The sequence below is a fragment of the Bombyx mandarina genome, chromosome 11 (genome assembly GCF_030267445.1).
Source record: "Bombyx mandarina strain Sakado chromosome 11, ASM3026744v2".
In the NCBI taxonomy this organism is placed as follows: Eukaryota; Metazoa; Arthropoda; class Insecta; order Lepidoptera; family Bombycidae; genus Bombyx; species Bombyx mandarina.
Genome location: NC_143218.1, coordinates 17877624 through 17894159, shown reverse-complemented (window position 1 = coordinate 17894159; position 16536 = coordinate 17877624). Strand labels below are relative to the sequence as shown.

Sequence of the window (16536 nt, the reverse complement as noted above, 5' to 3'; positions counted from 1 at the left end):
CTTAGAACTTATATCTCAAGGTGGGTGGCGCATTTACGTTTTTGATGTCTACGGGCTCCAGTAACCTCTTAACACCAGGTGGGCTGTGAGCTCGTCACCCATCTGAGCAAAAAAAAAAAAACATCCTAATGATACTTATTTAGGCTCAAATAATAAATATATTATCATTGAGCCTTGATATGTGTACAGATTTTATTGACGTCTTGAAGTTGTAAGAATTTTATTGAAAGGTTTCCTGTTTGTCAAATACAGGTCTATTGAAATGCGGTTAAAAAACGAAATTAAAATAATAACATTGTTTGACCTATGTTGATTCCAACACACAACAACTAGTTAGATATTTAAGAATATCCAGTTACAACACATGATAGCTCAGAGTGAATAACCTAGATATGAATTGTAATGAATCGTGAACACAGATTATATGAAAAAATAATTTATTCATAATTATTTTACAACATTGTAATCATTTTAAATAACAAGAAATATACAAATAATTGATTTTTTGCTTCAATTTACAAAAAAAAAGACTGCCTACTAAACAATATCACATAAAACGTGCACATGCTAAAATAAATGATGTTTCATTATTTTATTTACAAATTCTTCCATACTGAACTAATATATTCAGTGATAGAAAATCATTTAATCAATTCGCCATTCTCTAATTTATTGAAAAGTACATATCTGTACAATATACAAATATTCATTAAGTACCTACAAAATAATATTATGATTAGATTAGGTATTCACTTAAAGAACTTCACAATTGCTTAAAAATAGAAACAATGGAAGTTTACATTAAATTAACTGTTGAACTTCTACCCCCAATTTTTGAATATGCACTTCTGTAAATGTTGCAACAGAAAAGGGAGTTCATTATTGCATTGAGGGATGATGAACTATGCACTCTGTACAATCCTGATGATACCTCTTCAATCCTTGTTTCACCAATGAATTGTTGCAAATCACTTTTGGGAAAACCATCTTTGTAATATTGTTTAATTGTATCATAAGCATCCATAATAACAGATATAAATAAACTTAGTACAACATAAATGTACAGACTTATAAATGAATATAGGTAGACACGACTAAACCACCATAGCATTGGTGATTTCTTGGACATGATGGAGAAGGTTGCAAACATGTCATCTCCATTAATCAATGAGAAAAGACATTCTGATGTTGTTGCTAGTGATCTAAATTTCATATGATAGGGACCCAAAATGAGCCAACCACAGAACATGAAACCTGCATACAATAATAAAGCACAAATTGAAAATCTGAATATTTTTGGAGCTGCTTTTTTCAACGTGAGTATAACAACATTGTAAGTCTTGAAGAAACCTAGGTATCTTAGCACTCCAAACCAGACGAGCAGATTTCCTGTACCTAAAAACAGTGAACAAACATTCCACTGATCATTTGTGAATTGATTTCGTTCGATTTGTTCCTTAATAGCTGATCCCATGATGATCAGAAGGTCATTGATTATTATCATAATATACCAAATATTCAAGAACTCCAATCTTCCATCTAAGCTTAGTTCTCTGTCATATTGTCTTCTAAAGAATTGTACTGTTAATTCTTTTAGCAGCTGTGCTCTGTAGAGTGCTCTGCTGCATAGCACAAATGAGGCTGCACAAATCAAAATAACTAAAATATTTAAAGTGCTCCTGAGTATTTGGTCAATTTTATTATCTGTCACATAAGCTGTGTCGCCTTTACATTCTAGCTTGTGAGGTTCTGCTTCCAGAAACAAGGACATTTGTCCATCGTGATCTTCATTGTCAAATATTATTTCAACATCAAACCGGTAACAGTCTGGTGGAGTTATGGGACCGGCAGCCCTGAAGTTGATGGTTTTGATGGAAAACATTAATTTTGCTCTAACTAATGATGAGAAACTGATGTTCAATCCAGCATCTCTAATGTACGCTTCAGATTTGAAGTCTTCATTATCTTTAATTGTGAAATTTATACAGGTCTCAAAGACTTCAGAGTTAAACTGGTAGCTCTCATTAAAGCCATAAATAATGCCTTGTTTATAGTTGTACTGGCAAAAGACAGGATCTGGCATAAAGTTACTTTCATCATTGTACGAATATGGGCCTATCGCATTAGATAAATTAGTATAACCGGCAACTGCATAGTCTAATGTATTGTAGAACTCATCGATTTTGTACAAGGCAAGTGGTCCTGCTCCCGGTGGATATGCGTTTATCTCACGTGTAGAGTCCCAACCGAGTAAAAAGAGATGCGAGAATGTGATTCTGTTATCCCATGTATAGTTGACGTGATTGTATCTGTTATGAGCGAATAAACATAGTTGAAAAGTCACAAGTACAATTTTGATTACCTGCACGACAAATTTGTAAGGAAATTTTCTCTTTGCTTTCCATTTCTCGATTGGATTCATAAAGAAAAACTGCAGTTTTCTACGCATTTTTTCTTCCATTTGAGTAGGCGGAGAGAACGAAGTCGATTGGTGAGGAAAATCTTGATCATTGTTGGCATTCGGTCGAATTTCCTTTTTGTGATCGTCTTCGCCTTCAGAACAGGTAGTATCATCAGGGGCGTGCATGATTTCATCCATGGATATAACTTCTAATATAATTTTCTAAAAAGACAAGGTCAATTTGTCACGAACGTTCGAACTTGTTTTTTTTACTATAATTAGAGTTTGAAACGCTACATAGAACTTCAGATTCGAATAATAGTAAAAATGAATTCGATTAATAATTAAAATAATGTTTCTTTTGTTCTTTGTTTACTTTCAAGGATTGAGTCCATAGATTATACACTTAATTGATTGAGTCCTCGATTTAAAATTGTCACTTGCACATTATACCAGAATGTCACGTGTTTTTTATTTATTAAATTGAATAAGCAAATGGTACCACGCAATAACTATTCTGTTATAAAAGGCGAAGTTGTTTTAGTTCCACAATAAGTAAAACTTAATAAAATTCACTGAAATAGAAATATAATGAAATGGGATGAACAAACTTCTCAGTTAATAAATGATGGGGTTCTCTTCTATCTATCAATATAAAAACATCGGCTTCTTGCGAGTTTAAGTGATAATCAAGTATTACTTTGCCGCTTTGTGAAGTAAACAATAAAATAAAGTGAAATTAATTGAAGTTCATCAACAGGGTAAAAAAATATATATATTTGTTTCTTATCAATCGCAAAACATTGTATGCTATGTGTATGTATTAAAATATCGTAATTGTTGAGACTTCGGTAGATTTTTCGGAAGAACCCAGGAATCCCAGTCCAGTACTTTGTTCATGTACTCACCTTCACCTTCATGGACACTAAACGGTTTTTATATGTTTAAACTTGAATAAGCACAGAATTAACTAAACAAAACAATTCACAAAACTTCTGTATTCACTTTCATTCCAAAAACACTATTGCGGACTAATTTCTACAGTAATATCACTTCCTTTTTCACCCAAACGGTTCGGTTTAATTTTGACAATTTTAAAAGACAGAACTGTATGGAATCATTTCCCTTTGTGTAACTAAATAAAACAAACCAACGGAATAATTTATGATTGCCAAATGTCGAACGAAGAACACATCATTGCCTGTATTACTGTGATCATAATTTCATCGAGAATTTTATAAAAAATATATGGCAGACAGCGTAATTATTCAACAAAACATCTATCTACATATTCGGTGATGGCTCTTGCGGCAGAAAAGTTAATCAACAAAGAGAGGTACAATAATAATATTAACAATATTTATTGTTACGTGATTTAGTTCGGGGAAAGTTGATGCCCACTCGACCCTATAAAATAAAACGTATAAAAATTTCACATATTCACATCTTAATTTTTGACAGTCTGATTGCAAATACATAAATAATTTCACAGCATTTCATTGAATAATGTATGTAAATAAACAATGTAATTGAGTATAAAAACAATATTTAGTCTATGAAAAATCTAATCACGAAATTATGTTGTTGCTTCAAATTCTTAAACTTGAAAATCACTGCGACATTGAGACTTTAATTACATGAAAAAAGTAGTATTTATTTTATTTATAAATATTACAAAACTATATAACTATCATGGGATCTGGTATTTTAATTTCCTTGTAATTCAAAGTAAATATTTTAAAATCTCCACTCTACCTTTAGTACCCTAGATCTGCTGCGTTTTGGGTCTATTAGTTTTTTGATTTTACAGCTTCAATATGTATGTTAATGTGAAGGCTAAAATGTGAATGTTTTTCAAACACAAGTTATGGACATGGCAACAGATTAAGTAGGTACATTGAACAGTATTAATAATTAAAACCTTGAAAGATTCTCAGTCTCTGTTGTTTGAACTGTGAATTGGGAAAAAACAAATATTAAATCATATTTTCAACATTATCTAAACATAAAATGAATATAAATTTTCATTGAGTGATTAAGTAATTGTATATGTAAATCTCTAGTTTCAGAGACATTGTTTTTAAGCACTTGACCTTACGATTGTGTTTCAAATACAATAGTATTGAGAAATCTATAATAAGTTTATAACATGCAATGAGGAAAGTCCTTGGGGACAAGTTTAAGGAAATTAAAATCTTAATTATACTTAACCATACCACTATGAAAATTTTATGAGTCTTTTTTTTTTATTGCCCTTGTAGAAAGACGATACAGCCCACCTGATGGTGAGTAGATGCCATTGCCTTTAGACTTCAACAATGCCAGGGGCAAAGCTAAACCGCTGCCTACATTGACAGATTGGGTTAGATTAGAACATCTAGCAAAGGCTAGTATCTGAAATTAAGAGAACAAGTAACTTTTTTATGTGTGCACATTTTCAATGAAATCCCAGAAATTAATGACTACTTCTTCAAAGATTTAACAAAACTTTTATGGAATGGTTGTCAATAAGAGATTTTTACTAGATGGGTTTGTTTGGAAGTGAAGTTCTCTGTTCATTTACTCATCATTTCCGCTCACCCACCCTTTTCATTTACTATGTATTGTAATTTTGTTTATATCTCTTTTTTGTATTTTTATTGTCTTAGTAGGTAGATAAGCCCATCTGGTGGTGAGTGCTTACTACCACTCATGAACGTTAACAATGCCAGGGACATAGAAAAATCACACCCACTGAGTTCTTTTTGAGTAGAGGTTTGATTTTCAAAAAGAATGTTCAATAACATTAATTTTTTTTTAGAAACAGTTGTGAATTTTTTAATTTAGTACTGATAGAATAGAATAGAAGATATAGAAACTATAATGGTTATTGTTTTTGTTGCTTTTCAGGTTCAATGGAGAAAATGCATTGCAATTTTTACTGTATTTACCAATTGGAGTTATTCTGATGGTGATCAGAATATTCCTGGGTGTGATATTATGGATTGCATCAATTATATTGCCCAACAAATGGGCAGTCAGTCACATGTTAACTACTTTGGCTTGTTGGACTTTTGGTAAGATTTTGAAAATTGATAAATGTGTTTAATGCCAGTGGATGATATGTGTTATTTGTCTGTGGGACATCCTGAATTTTTTTGTTGCCATGATGGGTGAACATTTGTGTGGTTCTCCATTGACATTACAATGTGTTATGGTATAACAGATAATTTAAAAGATCTATGGGAAGAGCTGGTTGGAACGACACATTTAATTACTACATTTTACTAAACTCAATTTCATACAAAAAATTAGTAGGGGTACCATATTTTCCTAAGTAACTTTCTCTGTTTGTCGCTTGATTATTAGTGGTAGAGTGGCAGCACTGATTTCAAACTACTGCACCATTCTATCTCTGCCACAAAGCAATCATCTAATCTGATGAAGTAGTAGTAGTAGGAACTGTAGTATTAGTAGTATTTAATGCTCACTACTACTATCATACAATACGCACACTATGTCACACCTTAAATGTTATAAATGTAAGTAAAACAAAGTTAAAATGTTTTTTTTTTTTTTTTTTTTTTTTTTCCGGGCCGAGGGCCGAACCTCCTACGAGGTCCCCGCGCCTAGGGGGCGCGCGGGGTATGTGAGACTCTACGATCTGCAGGTGTTGAGAGCAGACCGCGGGCCCAAGGAATTTAGGGCCCACCCACTAAACGACTCCCCTGCACTCTTACACCCGGCGTCCGATCTCCGTCCGGGGTCAAAACCCGGTCAGAGTAGGGGGGTTCCCGCGGTCAACACTACAACCAGACACGCGGCGCCACCCCGAGGACGCCCGACCGACGGGTCGTCGAGGCGATAGTCGACGACCAACGACGTCAGTCTCCGCGGTACGGCGGCCCTTCAGGCCGCCCGGGCGATGCCGCTGGTGTTCCGGGATACCCCGCTGGGCCAGAACCAGCCTGCCGGGTCGGAACGCGATACACCGCCGACCGGGTTGCTCTTCCACAGTATGTTCGGCGACGACAGCGACGACGAAAATGCGGACCGCATCGCAGTCCGCAGCCGCCGACGCGTCGTCCCGTCCTCCTGGTGCCAGCGCGCTAGAGTGACGGTAGCGTGTGGCGCAGTCTCAGCCCCCTTAGGTCGCCCCGTGACCATCACCGGGAGGAGACTGCCTCCTCATAGGGGCCGGAGCTGGACAAACGCCCTCCTCCGACCCCCGGCTCGACGGCGGCGGCACGGCGCCGAGAGGGAGGAAGAGTTCTCCCTCTCCCGTTCCGCCGCCTCCTTCTGCGAGATGGTGGACTCGCAGAAGTCGAGCATCGCCTGCCAGGACTCATCGTTGCCGAGCATCGCAGCCACGACGGTCGGAAGCGACAAGTCCGGTCCTATTTTTGCAACGAGGACGCGGCGCTGCTCCGCGAAAGCGGGGCAGCACGCGAGCGTGTGCTCCGCCGTGTCCTCGTTGCAGCCACTGCAATGGTGGCACTTCGGCGTCGGCTCCCTCCGGGCGACGAGGTGCAGGTAGCGACCGAAACAGCCGTGTCCCGTGAGCACCTGCGTCGCTCGGAAGGTGAGACGTCCGCGGTCGCGATCCACCCAGTCCGAAGTTAAACTGTTAGTTTTACTTTGGATTGCTTCATATCCTATCACTTGCATGCTTTAGTTAAACTTTCTGAGGTTTTTTTCACTGATGTTTTGTTGTTGGACCAGATGCCTTCCCAGATTCATTAGGGTTTTGGAATGTAGTTGGAGCTTCCAGAATGTTTCTCTGTTTCGATCCTTAAAATAAAATAAAATGTCATCTGTATTTATCAATGAAATTTAATACTTTGAAATTATATATGTTTCAGGTGTCTATGTGAAGCTCAAAGGACAAAGAGACCCAAGATGTAGTGTGTTGGTTGCTAACTATGTGACATGTTTCGATTCTCTTGCAGCTGCACATGTCTTTGGTACCATATGTGTCAGTATTAAATTATTACTTTTGATTCTAATTACACAATCAACTTAAATAGTAATTTATTGCATAGACAGGTTAATGAGCTCAATTCCCACCCAGAGTTAAGCGGTCACTGGAACAAATCAACATCATAATGTGAATGCCATCCGTCATCTTGGGAAATGAAGTGATATTTATCATATAACAGCTGTTCAAACCTTCCTCACCGTGATGCTGTTAAAACCATATGCACTTTATTACAGAATTTCCTTTGATTACCTACATTGTGGATGATAAAATGTTATCTGTCTACGGAATACTAATACAGTTGTATCACCCGATACAAGTTCTCTAGGCATCTTGTATTCTAAGCCACAGCTTCAGTATTTTTAATTCGCCATCATATAAAATTCTACATTTGCATTTGTGCAGCAAAGTATATTATAGAGTTGGTTACTTACTAGATGGTGCACTTTGATGTGACATATTAATTCTAGATCATTACAGTTTACGGGTGAATTTTTTTTTGTGTTCCAACATAGGCAAGTCCTCGTTGATTCCTTTGCCTGTTCTGCTTATAACTGTGAATCATATTGGAACTAGTAACTATGCAACACTTATGCAACTAGTTGCATAATTATAAAACTTGCATTACATTAACAATTTAAATTGAATCTGGAATTAATCTACTTCCTCTTAGTGATTTTCTGAATATTTTAATTCAGAAGGATTAAAAATTACCTGTTTGTTTGCAGTTGAAAAGATGGAAGTTGCCACCATTTTTCGCATCGACGTTGGGTATAAAGAACGCCTCACAATTTTCTAAAAAGTAAGTGTTTAGGAAAAATTAAAAGTACTTAAATTATATATATAAAAAAAAAAAATCTTCTATAAAACAATAGTTTTTTAATATTTCGAGTAGAAATACAGAGAATCATTACTTCGAAGCATACGAATCTTAGCTTAAAGTTGAAGTAGTAGTTTATAGTCTTATATCACATTGTAAATAATGAAAAAAAATTATTTCAGGCAACATTTCTCTGACGTGCCAACAAAGCCTGTGTTGATACAACCAGAAAGTGGACCCACGAACGGTAAAGCGGTGTTACGTTTCACAGATTGGCCATTCCAGATTAAAAGCAATGTGCAGCCGGTCGCCATCAGTGAGTTTACCTTTTTTATGTTCGAATATAAATTATTATTTAAATTATTAAATATTTAAATTATTATTTTACTTAATATAATTTATTTAAATTAATATTATTACATATAATATTATACGAGTATAATATTAATATTATTATATAACTAGCGGCCCGCTCCGGCTCCGCTCGGGTCTTTAACAAAAATTTGAACGATATTTGACGTTGTTTTATTTTTTTTAAATAAAAGAACACTTATTGCGGCATAACTATAATAGTTAGATATATGCTGTCGGGACACTTTTTGTAAATAATAATATGTTCTACAAAGTCGTAGTACATTATTTTATTCTATCATCAATAGTTTTCGCAGGGCACGCGATGTAAAGAATATTTTAGGTAATTTTTTTACACCTTGGGTTACATTATTGGAGTTTTAGTAAGGATCCCTAATTTCTTTCAAAAAGATTATAGCCTATGTCACTCGGGAATAGTGTAGCTTCCAAACAGTGAAAGAATTTTTCAAATCGGTTTAGTAGTTTCGGAGCCTATTCAATACAAACAAACAAACAAATATTTCCTCTTTATAATATTAGTATAGATACTAGCGGACCCGACAGACGTTGTCCTGCAAAAATTCATTCAAGTCGATTCAGCCGTTTAGTTGCAGTAGAGATAAATAACCCAGATACCGACTGCAGCGTCATCTGCCGGGCCGATTTGTGAATCTAAACTATCCAGGGCGCCACCCAAAAGCATACAAAAAATTCGTTAAAATCGGTCGTTTACGAGGAGTTCAGTGACAAACACACGCACAGAAGAAATATATTAAAGACTAGCTGACCCGGCAGACTTCGTAGTGCCCCAATCGATAATAAAAGACCGACGCGGGACACTTCAAAGGAAATCAAAATTGTTATTTTTATTTAATTCCGAGCATTTTCATATTTATCTACCTTTTAAACCTTCTCTGGACTTCCACAAATAATTCAAGACCAAAATTACCCAAATCGGTTCAGCCGTTCTCGAGTTTTAGCGAGACTAACGAACAGCAATTCATTTTTATATATAGAGATTATTAGAAATCAGGTTTTTTAAAAGAAAACTTAAATTAGTATGATCTGTCTGTCTATGTATGAAACGGAGGCTATAAATTTGCAATACGATAGTTTTACTCCATGTGAGATAAACGGGTACCACCATTAATATCATATCACATCACAGTATTATTTACATTTTGGTTATTGGGTTTTGTGTGGCCAATCTTAAATTTTCTGGTATGTATGCGCATCTTGATGAATGATAGAAAAATTTGTAGTATACTACAGTCACTCCGTTTTGATTATTGTTTGTATTAGAAATAGGCAGAACACTGCTATTTATCGACGCACTTCATTTTATAAGTGAACTGTTCTATAAAGTATGTTTATATATTTATTATTATATACAAGTAAATTTAGAGAGTTCTGCATAAAATGTTTCGAAATATTTTCATCTCTTTTTTTAACTATTTTAGTAACCTCGAGGGGTTATTCTATATTCACCGAACTCGTAGGTGAGTTCACGGGGCTCAAACCGAAGGTATTGCTAACGCTAGTACTAGCAAGAGTAGTTCTTCGCAGAATCTACCCACTGATCCGGCGAGAAACTCAGTGGGCAAATATATCTCAATGTTTATGCTAGGTGTCTTTCCTATGTAGGCTTCGGCCTTTAAAACTAACAAAATTCTCCAATTATTATCAAGAACAAGACCTGGCTGTATGGACTAAAGTCCTTTGCCTTTCCCATTAGGGTTAAATTAATATCATCATCTTTCCTATGTGGAATAATGTGATTTGTAAGGTTATTGTCGGTCCATGTGGTTGTGACGTGACGGCTCGTATGTCCGCGCAGCCGTGGAGCGCGCCTTCACGCGGGCGACGGTGCAGCGGCGCCAGTACAGCGCGCGCTTCCCGTGGCGCGACGCGGCGTGGTTCCTGCTGTCGCCCGCCACCGTGTACACGCTGCACGCGCTGCCGCCGCTGCGCTGGGACGCGGGGGACGTCGGGGACCGCTGCCGGGCCGCCGTCGCAGAGGCGCTGCAGGTACTGTGGCGAACACTTCCCCAACCAACACGCCTCAACTTCAGAGGTCACCAGTACAGCTACAGTCCGCGCGCGAGCTCCGAGGAATGTTAAGGAATGTTGACGTAATGAGCTAGTGTTGTAATTAGTCGATATTGCGCTATCGATACTAACACATCTTAAGCGTCCGTGCGAGTGTAAATTATAAAATAGTTTTATAAGGGTATTTATGTACTTCAAATAAAAGAAAAAAAAACAGTTGATCACGTATGAATTTAATTTAATGAACTGATACTTATTGAACAATATGAACGTGAAATCTTATTAATTACTCTCGCAATCAGATTAATCAGTAGTTGAAGAATTTGATGTACTCTTGTCACTCTCCTCACGTACTTCAATAATAAATGATTCGACAACGTCCTCCATTAAGCCATCCTTTTGCCAGTAATGTTCCTCTAATGCTAAGACATGTTTATTAAATTAAATAGCTATTTGTGCAAACAAAAAGAGTTATAAGTGTAAGACTATTTATATTAGAAAACACACGTAATTAACACTGCTATCGCTAAATTAAAAACAACGTGTCGGTAAGCGTACTCTCACGTTAAGGTCGACACTAGTACCGGAGAGTGCGGGGTATGAAGCGACGGTCGGGCGCGGTGCACGCCCGCCCGCTTCCTCAGCCCCCGAATCCTCGGAGCTCGCGCGCGGACTGTACATACCAGCTAGTAACACATGAGTCACTTCTATAAACGACACCATTACTTCGCTTGGGACTGGTGGCGAGCGCTGGCTCCCACCCGCAATTGAACGTTGTTGTCCCGCGCGGCGCTGGTGATGTCCAGTGCGGTGTTGTTACCTGGTGAGACTACATCTCTTTCAACGATCAGGTGGAAAAGAATCGTTTGGAAACTAATTGCACACGGTGTACCAATCAATTGAAATATATCTATATACATACACACATTTACACATCATAAGAATAAACAATTTACATATAAAACATACTTTTTTTTTTACTGCTTAGATGTGTGGACGAGCTCACAGCCCATCTGGTGTTAAGTGGTTACTAGAACCCATAGACATCTACAACGTAAATGCGCCACCCATCTTGAGATATAAGTTCTAAGGTCTCAAGTTTAGTTACAATGGCTGCCCCACTCCTTCAAACCGAAACGCATTACTGCTTCACGGCAGAAATAGGTGGGGCGGTGGTACCTACCCGCGCGGACTCACAAGAGGTCCTACCGCCAGTAAAAATTACCTAAATTACCTATCAAACATAAATATACAATTCAAGTAAATACCAATTTCAGAATCTACCCTAACACAAATTAAAGTGGTTGACAGCTAATTGTTTAAAAAATGTTACCCAATGAGGCATTTGAACGAATTTAATGAACAAACAATAAAAAAAAGAACAAAAAATCTTAGATTTAAAAAAAAAACAATTAAAGAGAGGATTAACTTAGGGTGTCCACATTGAACTTGCCAGGTGGAAGTGTCGGAGCTGACGTGGGACGAGTTGTTCGCGGGGAGGCGCGTCCGGGCCGCCGCCGACCGCGCCGCCCCGCTCGTGCGCCTCGGGAACCAGGTCAAGGAAGTGTTGCCAGCCGTCCCACTCAAAACTATCCTCCAGGATTTAGGTGTGTTTCGGCGCAGCATCGGCGTGGACACCCGCGCCGAGTGTTGCCATGTCTTTTTTTTTATAGTCCTTTGATGGGTGGACGAGCTCACAGCCCACCTGGTGTTAAGTGGTTACTGGAGCCCATACACATCTACAACGTAAATGCGCCACCCACCTTGAGATATAAGTTCTAAGATCTCAGTATAGTTACAACGGCTGCCTCACCCTTCAAACCGAAACGCATTACTGCTTCACGGCAGAAAGAGGCAGAGTGTTGGTACCTACCCGAGCGGACTCACAAGAGGTCCTACCAGTGTCTCTGTTCTGTTACCAAATGTGTTGTTTTTTTGTCTAGGTAGTGTTTCTTTAGATTTCAATGTGTAATAACGGTGGTTTATTATCTGTTTAATATCTGTGAAAGTGCAGAAATGTGGGAAAATGAAACAAAGCCGCTGAACGTAACTTCTCGGGATCCTTCAAAAAGTTCACCGAAAAAGTCTCAGTAAATGAGCACCATTTTACTGAGATTATATTTCATCCCATATCATCTCAGTTCATTACATTTTATGCCATGTTTCATATTAATCAAGTTTTCATTAAAATTTAAATAAGACGACCCAAAGTTCTTAGTTACCAGGTCATAAAATCCCTTTAAAAAAATCTCTGTATAAAGTGCGACGAGTCTGTACCTGCCTCACTAGAGAAAAAATAGTGGGCCGTACGCGTAGCCATGACATCTGCTTATAGCTGCGCGGGAACTGTGAGGTCCGTCGGTCGCAGGGCGCCGCCCCGTCAGGTGAGACCCTGGACCGAACAGGGCGGTGGTAGTCTGGTGCGGACTCAACATGCTTATAACAATTTTTAATGTTGTAGGCCTACAGATATACGGCCCACCTGTTGGTAAAGAGTCACCGTCACTCATGGACATTAGCAATACCAGGGCACAGATATCCGCTGTCTACTGCAGTAATAAAGTTACCATAGTTGATAAATGAGAACAACTTACAGAAAGAACTGGAAGCGTCGACGTGACGATCACGAATTTCCTCGAGGGCGTGACTCCGTACGTCCCCGAGGATGCGGCCCCCGGACCGCAGCCCGGGCCCTCGGCGCCGCGGTACGTCACGCCGCCGCCCACAGGAACCTTCCCGAAGACGGCCAAGGAACGACAGCTGAGCTTCGAGGAGCGAAAAGCTCAGATGATAGCGGAAGCTCGCAGGAGATATATCGAGAAACACGGACTGAACGTAACGTAGGACCCCTAGACTGTCGCGGGCCCGCGCCGCCGCGACCCGCCGACACGAAATGTCACCCTTTCTTGATATTAATTTCTTGAAATAATTATTATAATTGGAAAACTTACATTGATTATACCGACATCTGAAACTAAATTAAGTTAAAAAAAATACGATTAATTGTTTATGGAAATTCGATACGATCTAAGGTTTCTTGAAATAATTTTATTAGTTATGAATCGAGTAAAATCAACGATGATTTAAAAAAAAAAACAGAATATTTTGATAATTTTATATAATGTTGTCCTTTGGTAACATTTTCTGAGAGAAGCTTTTTCATCAACATTTCGCAAATAAAAACGAAACTGAAATACATGGATAATCGAAAATCCATGTATTTTTTTAAAAGAAATAATAATACTATAATTTCAAGGGCGACCCATCCGTGAGGCGTGACGCACGTGACCTCTATCTGTCCTGTTCGCACTCGTAACCCGTGACGTCTGTCTGTCCTGCTCGCACTCGTAGCACACTCGACTGAAGCAGAACAGAATGACGTAACGCTGTAATGTCATAGATTTCTAATTGTCAAATAATTAAACTAATCTTCCTACGCATGTAGATATAGAATAATTCGGCCTAAAAGTTAAAATATCATTGCTTCGAGTTCATAATATAGTCTATATTTAGTGAAAATATTTTTTAAAAGATTTTAATGTATTGTAAAATAATCATAGTTCACAGTTTTATCGAATAAGTGAATACATATTTAGTAATACCGCGTTTAAAAAAGCAAATTTGTGATAAACAAAAATTAATAATAATTTTGTAATGTTTGTTAAAAATATTGACCGTTTTCATGTCATTTGGAGGCTAGCACATTGTTTAAGGCATTGTAATGTGAAATTTTCTGTATTAATTAAGACATTTTATCGACTTCCCGCGACATCAAACTGTGGGCCAGTCTCGACGTTACAAGTTTAACATGTAATTTACTTTAGTATTTGTAGAATTGAGAAAGAACACAAACAATGGATTGAGAACATATTTCTCGGATCTTCTTGGCCCGAGTATACTCGAGTATCTCTTGTTAAACCGCACCCTGGTTTTGCCCTATCGATATGCGCTTGCCGTGCTCACGGGTGCTCAGAGGCAGTGCATTTGCATTTTCATTGGCACGAGCGACAATTGCGTTAACCGGTTCGCCTGCGTACGTACGAAATTAAATAAGCCATCTTGATTTTTTAACTCAAAAGAATCCGTGCCAATAATCAATAATTTAGTGATAATTAATTAGATACGAAGATTTGTGTTTCAATCATCGATAAAATCGCTGCATCAGCACTAGGGCTGTTCATTATCGATTATCGCCTTAGGCATATCTGATTTTTTAGTCTCTCTAAGTTTATAGTTTGTGGACGTGTTTGCGCAGAAAATAATGAAGTTAACATTAAGATAAATAAAAAGTCTCGAAGTAAAATCCTATTTCCTGAAATATACAGACACGATTTAACTTAGTAGCGTTGAAATATTCAAATAAATGGTTCAATTTGATTAAATTGTGTTAAATTTCGTCCGAAAACACATATCTTCTTTTATTATTATTAGTAAGCACTACAATATATTTTTCTATGTTTTGTCGACATGAAAGCGCGTTAATTGTTCAGTTACACATTGTGGTCGGGAAGTCACTCGAGCGAGACTGAAGTTTTCTGAAGTAACGTGCAGTGTGATCACGAGTGCTCACAGTTAGTACTCATGGCACAATGGTTGCCTCAATGCCGCTTGCACCGTGTAATTGACATCTTGTGTCTTGTCCCCTGTCATTTTGTCGAATCATATTAAATTTCTCGTGATCATGAAAACATTGAACATTAATTTGGTTTCGTGTTTACATGTAATAAAAAATTACGTAAGAGATTTCAAATTATTATTTTTATTTTATATTTAAATTTCTTAATGACTGTAAATAAAGTTATTTTGATTTAAGGAAACGTTTTTTATTTGTGGAAAGAGTCCTTCTCTGAACGAATCCGATGATAAAAACTCAAATTTGAATGTATCGAAGGTATTCGAGGCGTCGTTGATTAATTGACAGCTGTCAAAATGACAACTAAGTGGCCGCCATCTTGTGGGAAGTTACTGGGATGAAGAGTTCGACGTGTAACGTAACTAATAGACACAACCCATCGAGTTTCTCGCCGGATCTTCTCAGTGGGTCGCGATTCTTATCCGGTGGTAAATCTACCATTCAGCGAAGCACTGCTCTTGCTAGGGCTAGTGTTAGCAAATTCTCTCACGTTGAGTCCGTGAGCTCACCTGCCCGTCCGCACGTAGGTAGAATACCCTCTTAGGCTACCAAAGATCAGGTAAAAAAAAAGAAAATTACTGACGATTTGCAATTTAGGAAACATTAAGAACAGACTTACTGTAGTACGTATTCACTCTATAAATTATTATCGTATCAGCTTTGGACCGGTGTTTTCTAATGCCCGTACAGTGCAATAAGGTTCTGAATTTAAGTCTTCATCAATTATTTATATCTATATACATAAAAGAGAATGTATATGAACATGTAAATGTGTGAAGGAATAACATTGTGTAACAATAAAAATTAAACTCGCAAAATTAAAATTCATGTAATTACTGGTGGCATGGAATCTTGTGAGCTTGCACGGGTAGGTACCACTAATTCGACTCATTTCTGGCGTTCTTCTTAGTACTTGTATCTCAAGGTGTGTGGCGGAATTTTGGCTGTAGATGTCTGTGAGCTCCGGTGACTACTTAACACCAAGTAGGTCGGCTCACTCATTTTAGCTATAAAAACAGCTAATGATAAGTAGTCTCAGATTCTCTCTTCTCTATCTATTTAGTCTTCGTGGCCTAAAGGATAAGTCATCCGGTGCATTCGTGTTGAGCGATGCACCGGGGTTCGAATCCCAGGCGGGTACCAATTTTTCTAACGAAATATGTACTACCTACTATATTTGAGACCTTTTTTTTTTTTTTTTTTATTGCCTTTGTAGGCAGACGGGCATACGGCCCACCTGATGGTGAGTGGTTACGGTCGCCCATGGACTTCAGCAATGCCAGGGGCAGAGCCAAGCCGCTGCCTACCGCTGCCTACCGCTGCCT

The 16536-nt window shown here is 38.0% G+C and overlaps 2 protein-coding genes across 2 annotated transcripts; one reads left to right on the top strand and one right to left on the bottom strand.

The window, feature by feature from the left end:
* Positions 1–423: 423 nt before the first annotated feature.
* Positions 424–2873, bottom strand: LOC114243314 (mucolipin-3). The gene has a single exon (XM_028174762.2). The coding sequence runs from the start codon at positions 2597–2599 to the stop codon at positions 797–799; it is 1803 nt and encodes a 600-aa protein (XP_028030563.2). The 5' UTR covers positions 2600–2873; the 3' UTR covers positions 424–796.
* A 701-nt stretch (positions 2874–3574) lies between these two features.
* Positions 3575–15395, top strand: LOC114243291 (lipid droplet-regulating VLDL assembly factor AUP1). Its single transcript, XM_028174726.2, has 8 exons — positions 3575–3737; positions 5291–5457; positions 7243–7355; positions 8087–8160; positions 8361–8494; positions 10367–10557; positions 12035–12185; positions 13175–15395. The coding sequence occupies exons 1-8, from the start codon at positions 3700–3702 to the stop codon at positions 13420–13422; spliced, it is 1116 nt and encodes a 371-aa protein (XP_028030527.2). The 5' UTR covers positions 3575–3699; the 3' UTR covers positions 13423–15395.
* Positions 15396–16536: the final 1141 nt, after the last annotated feature.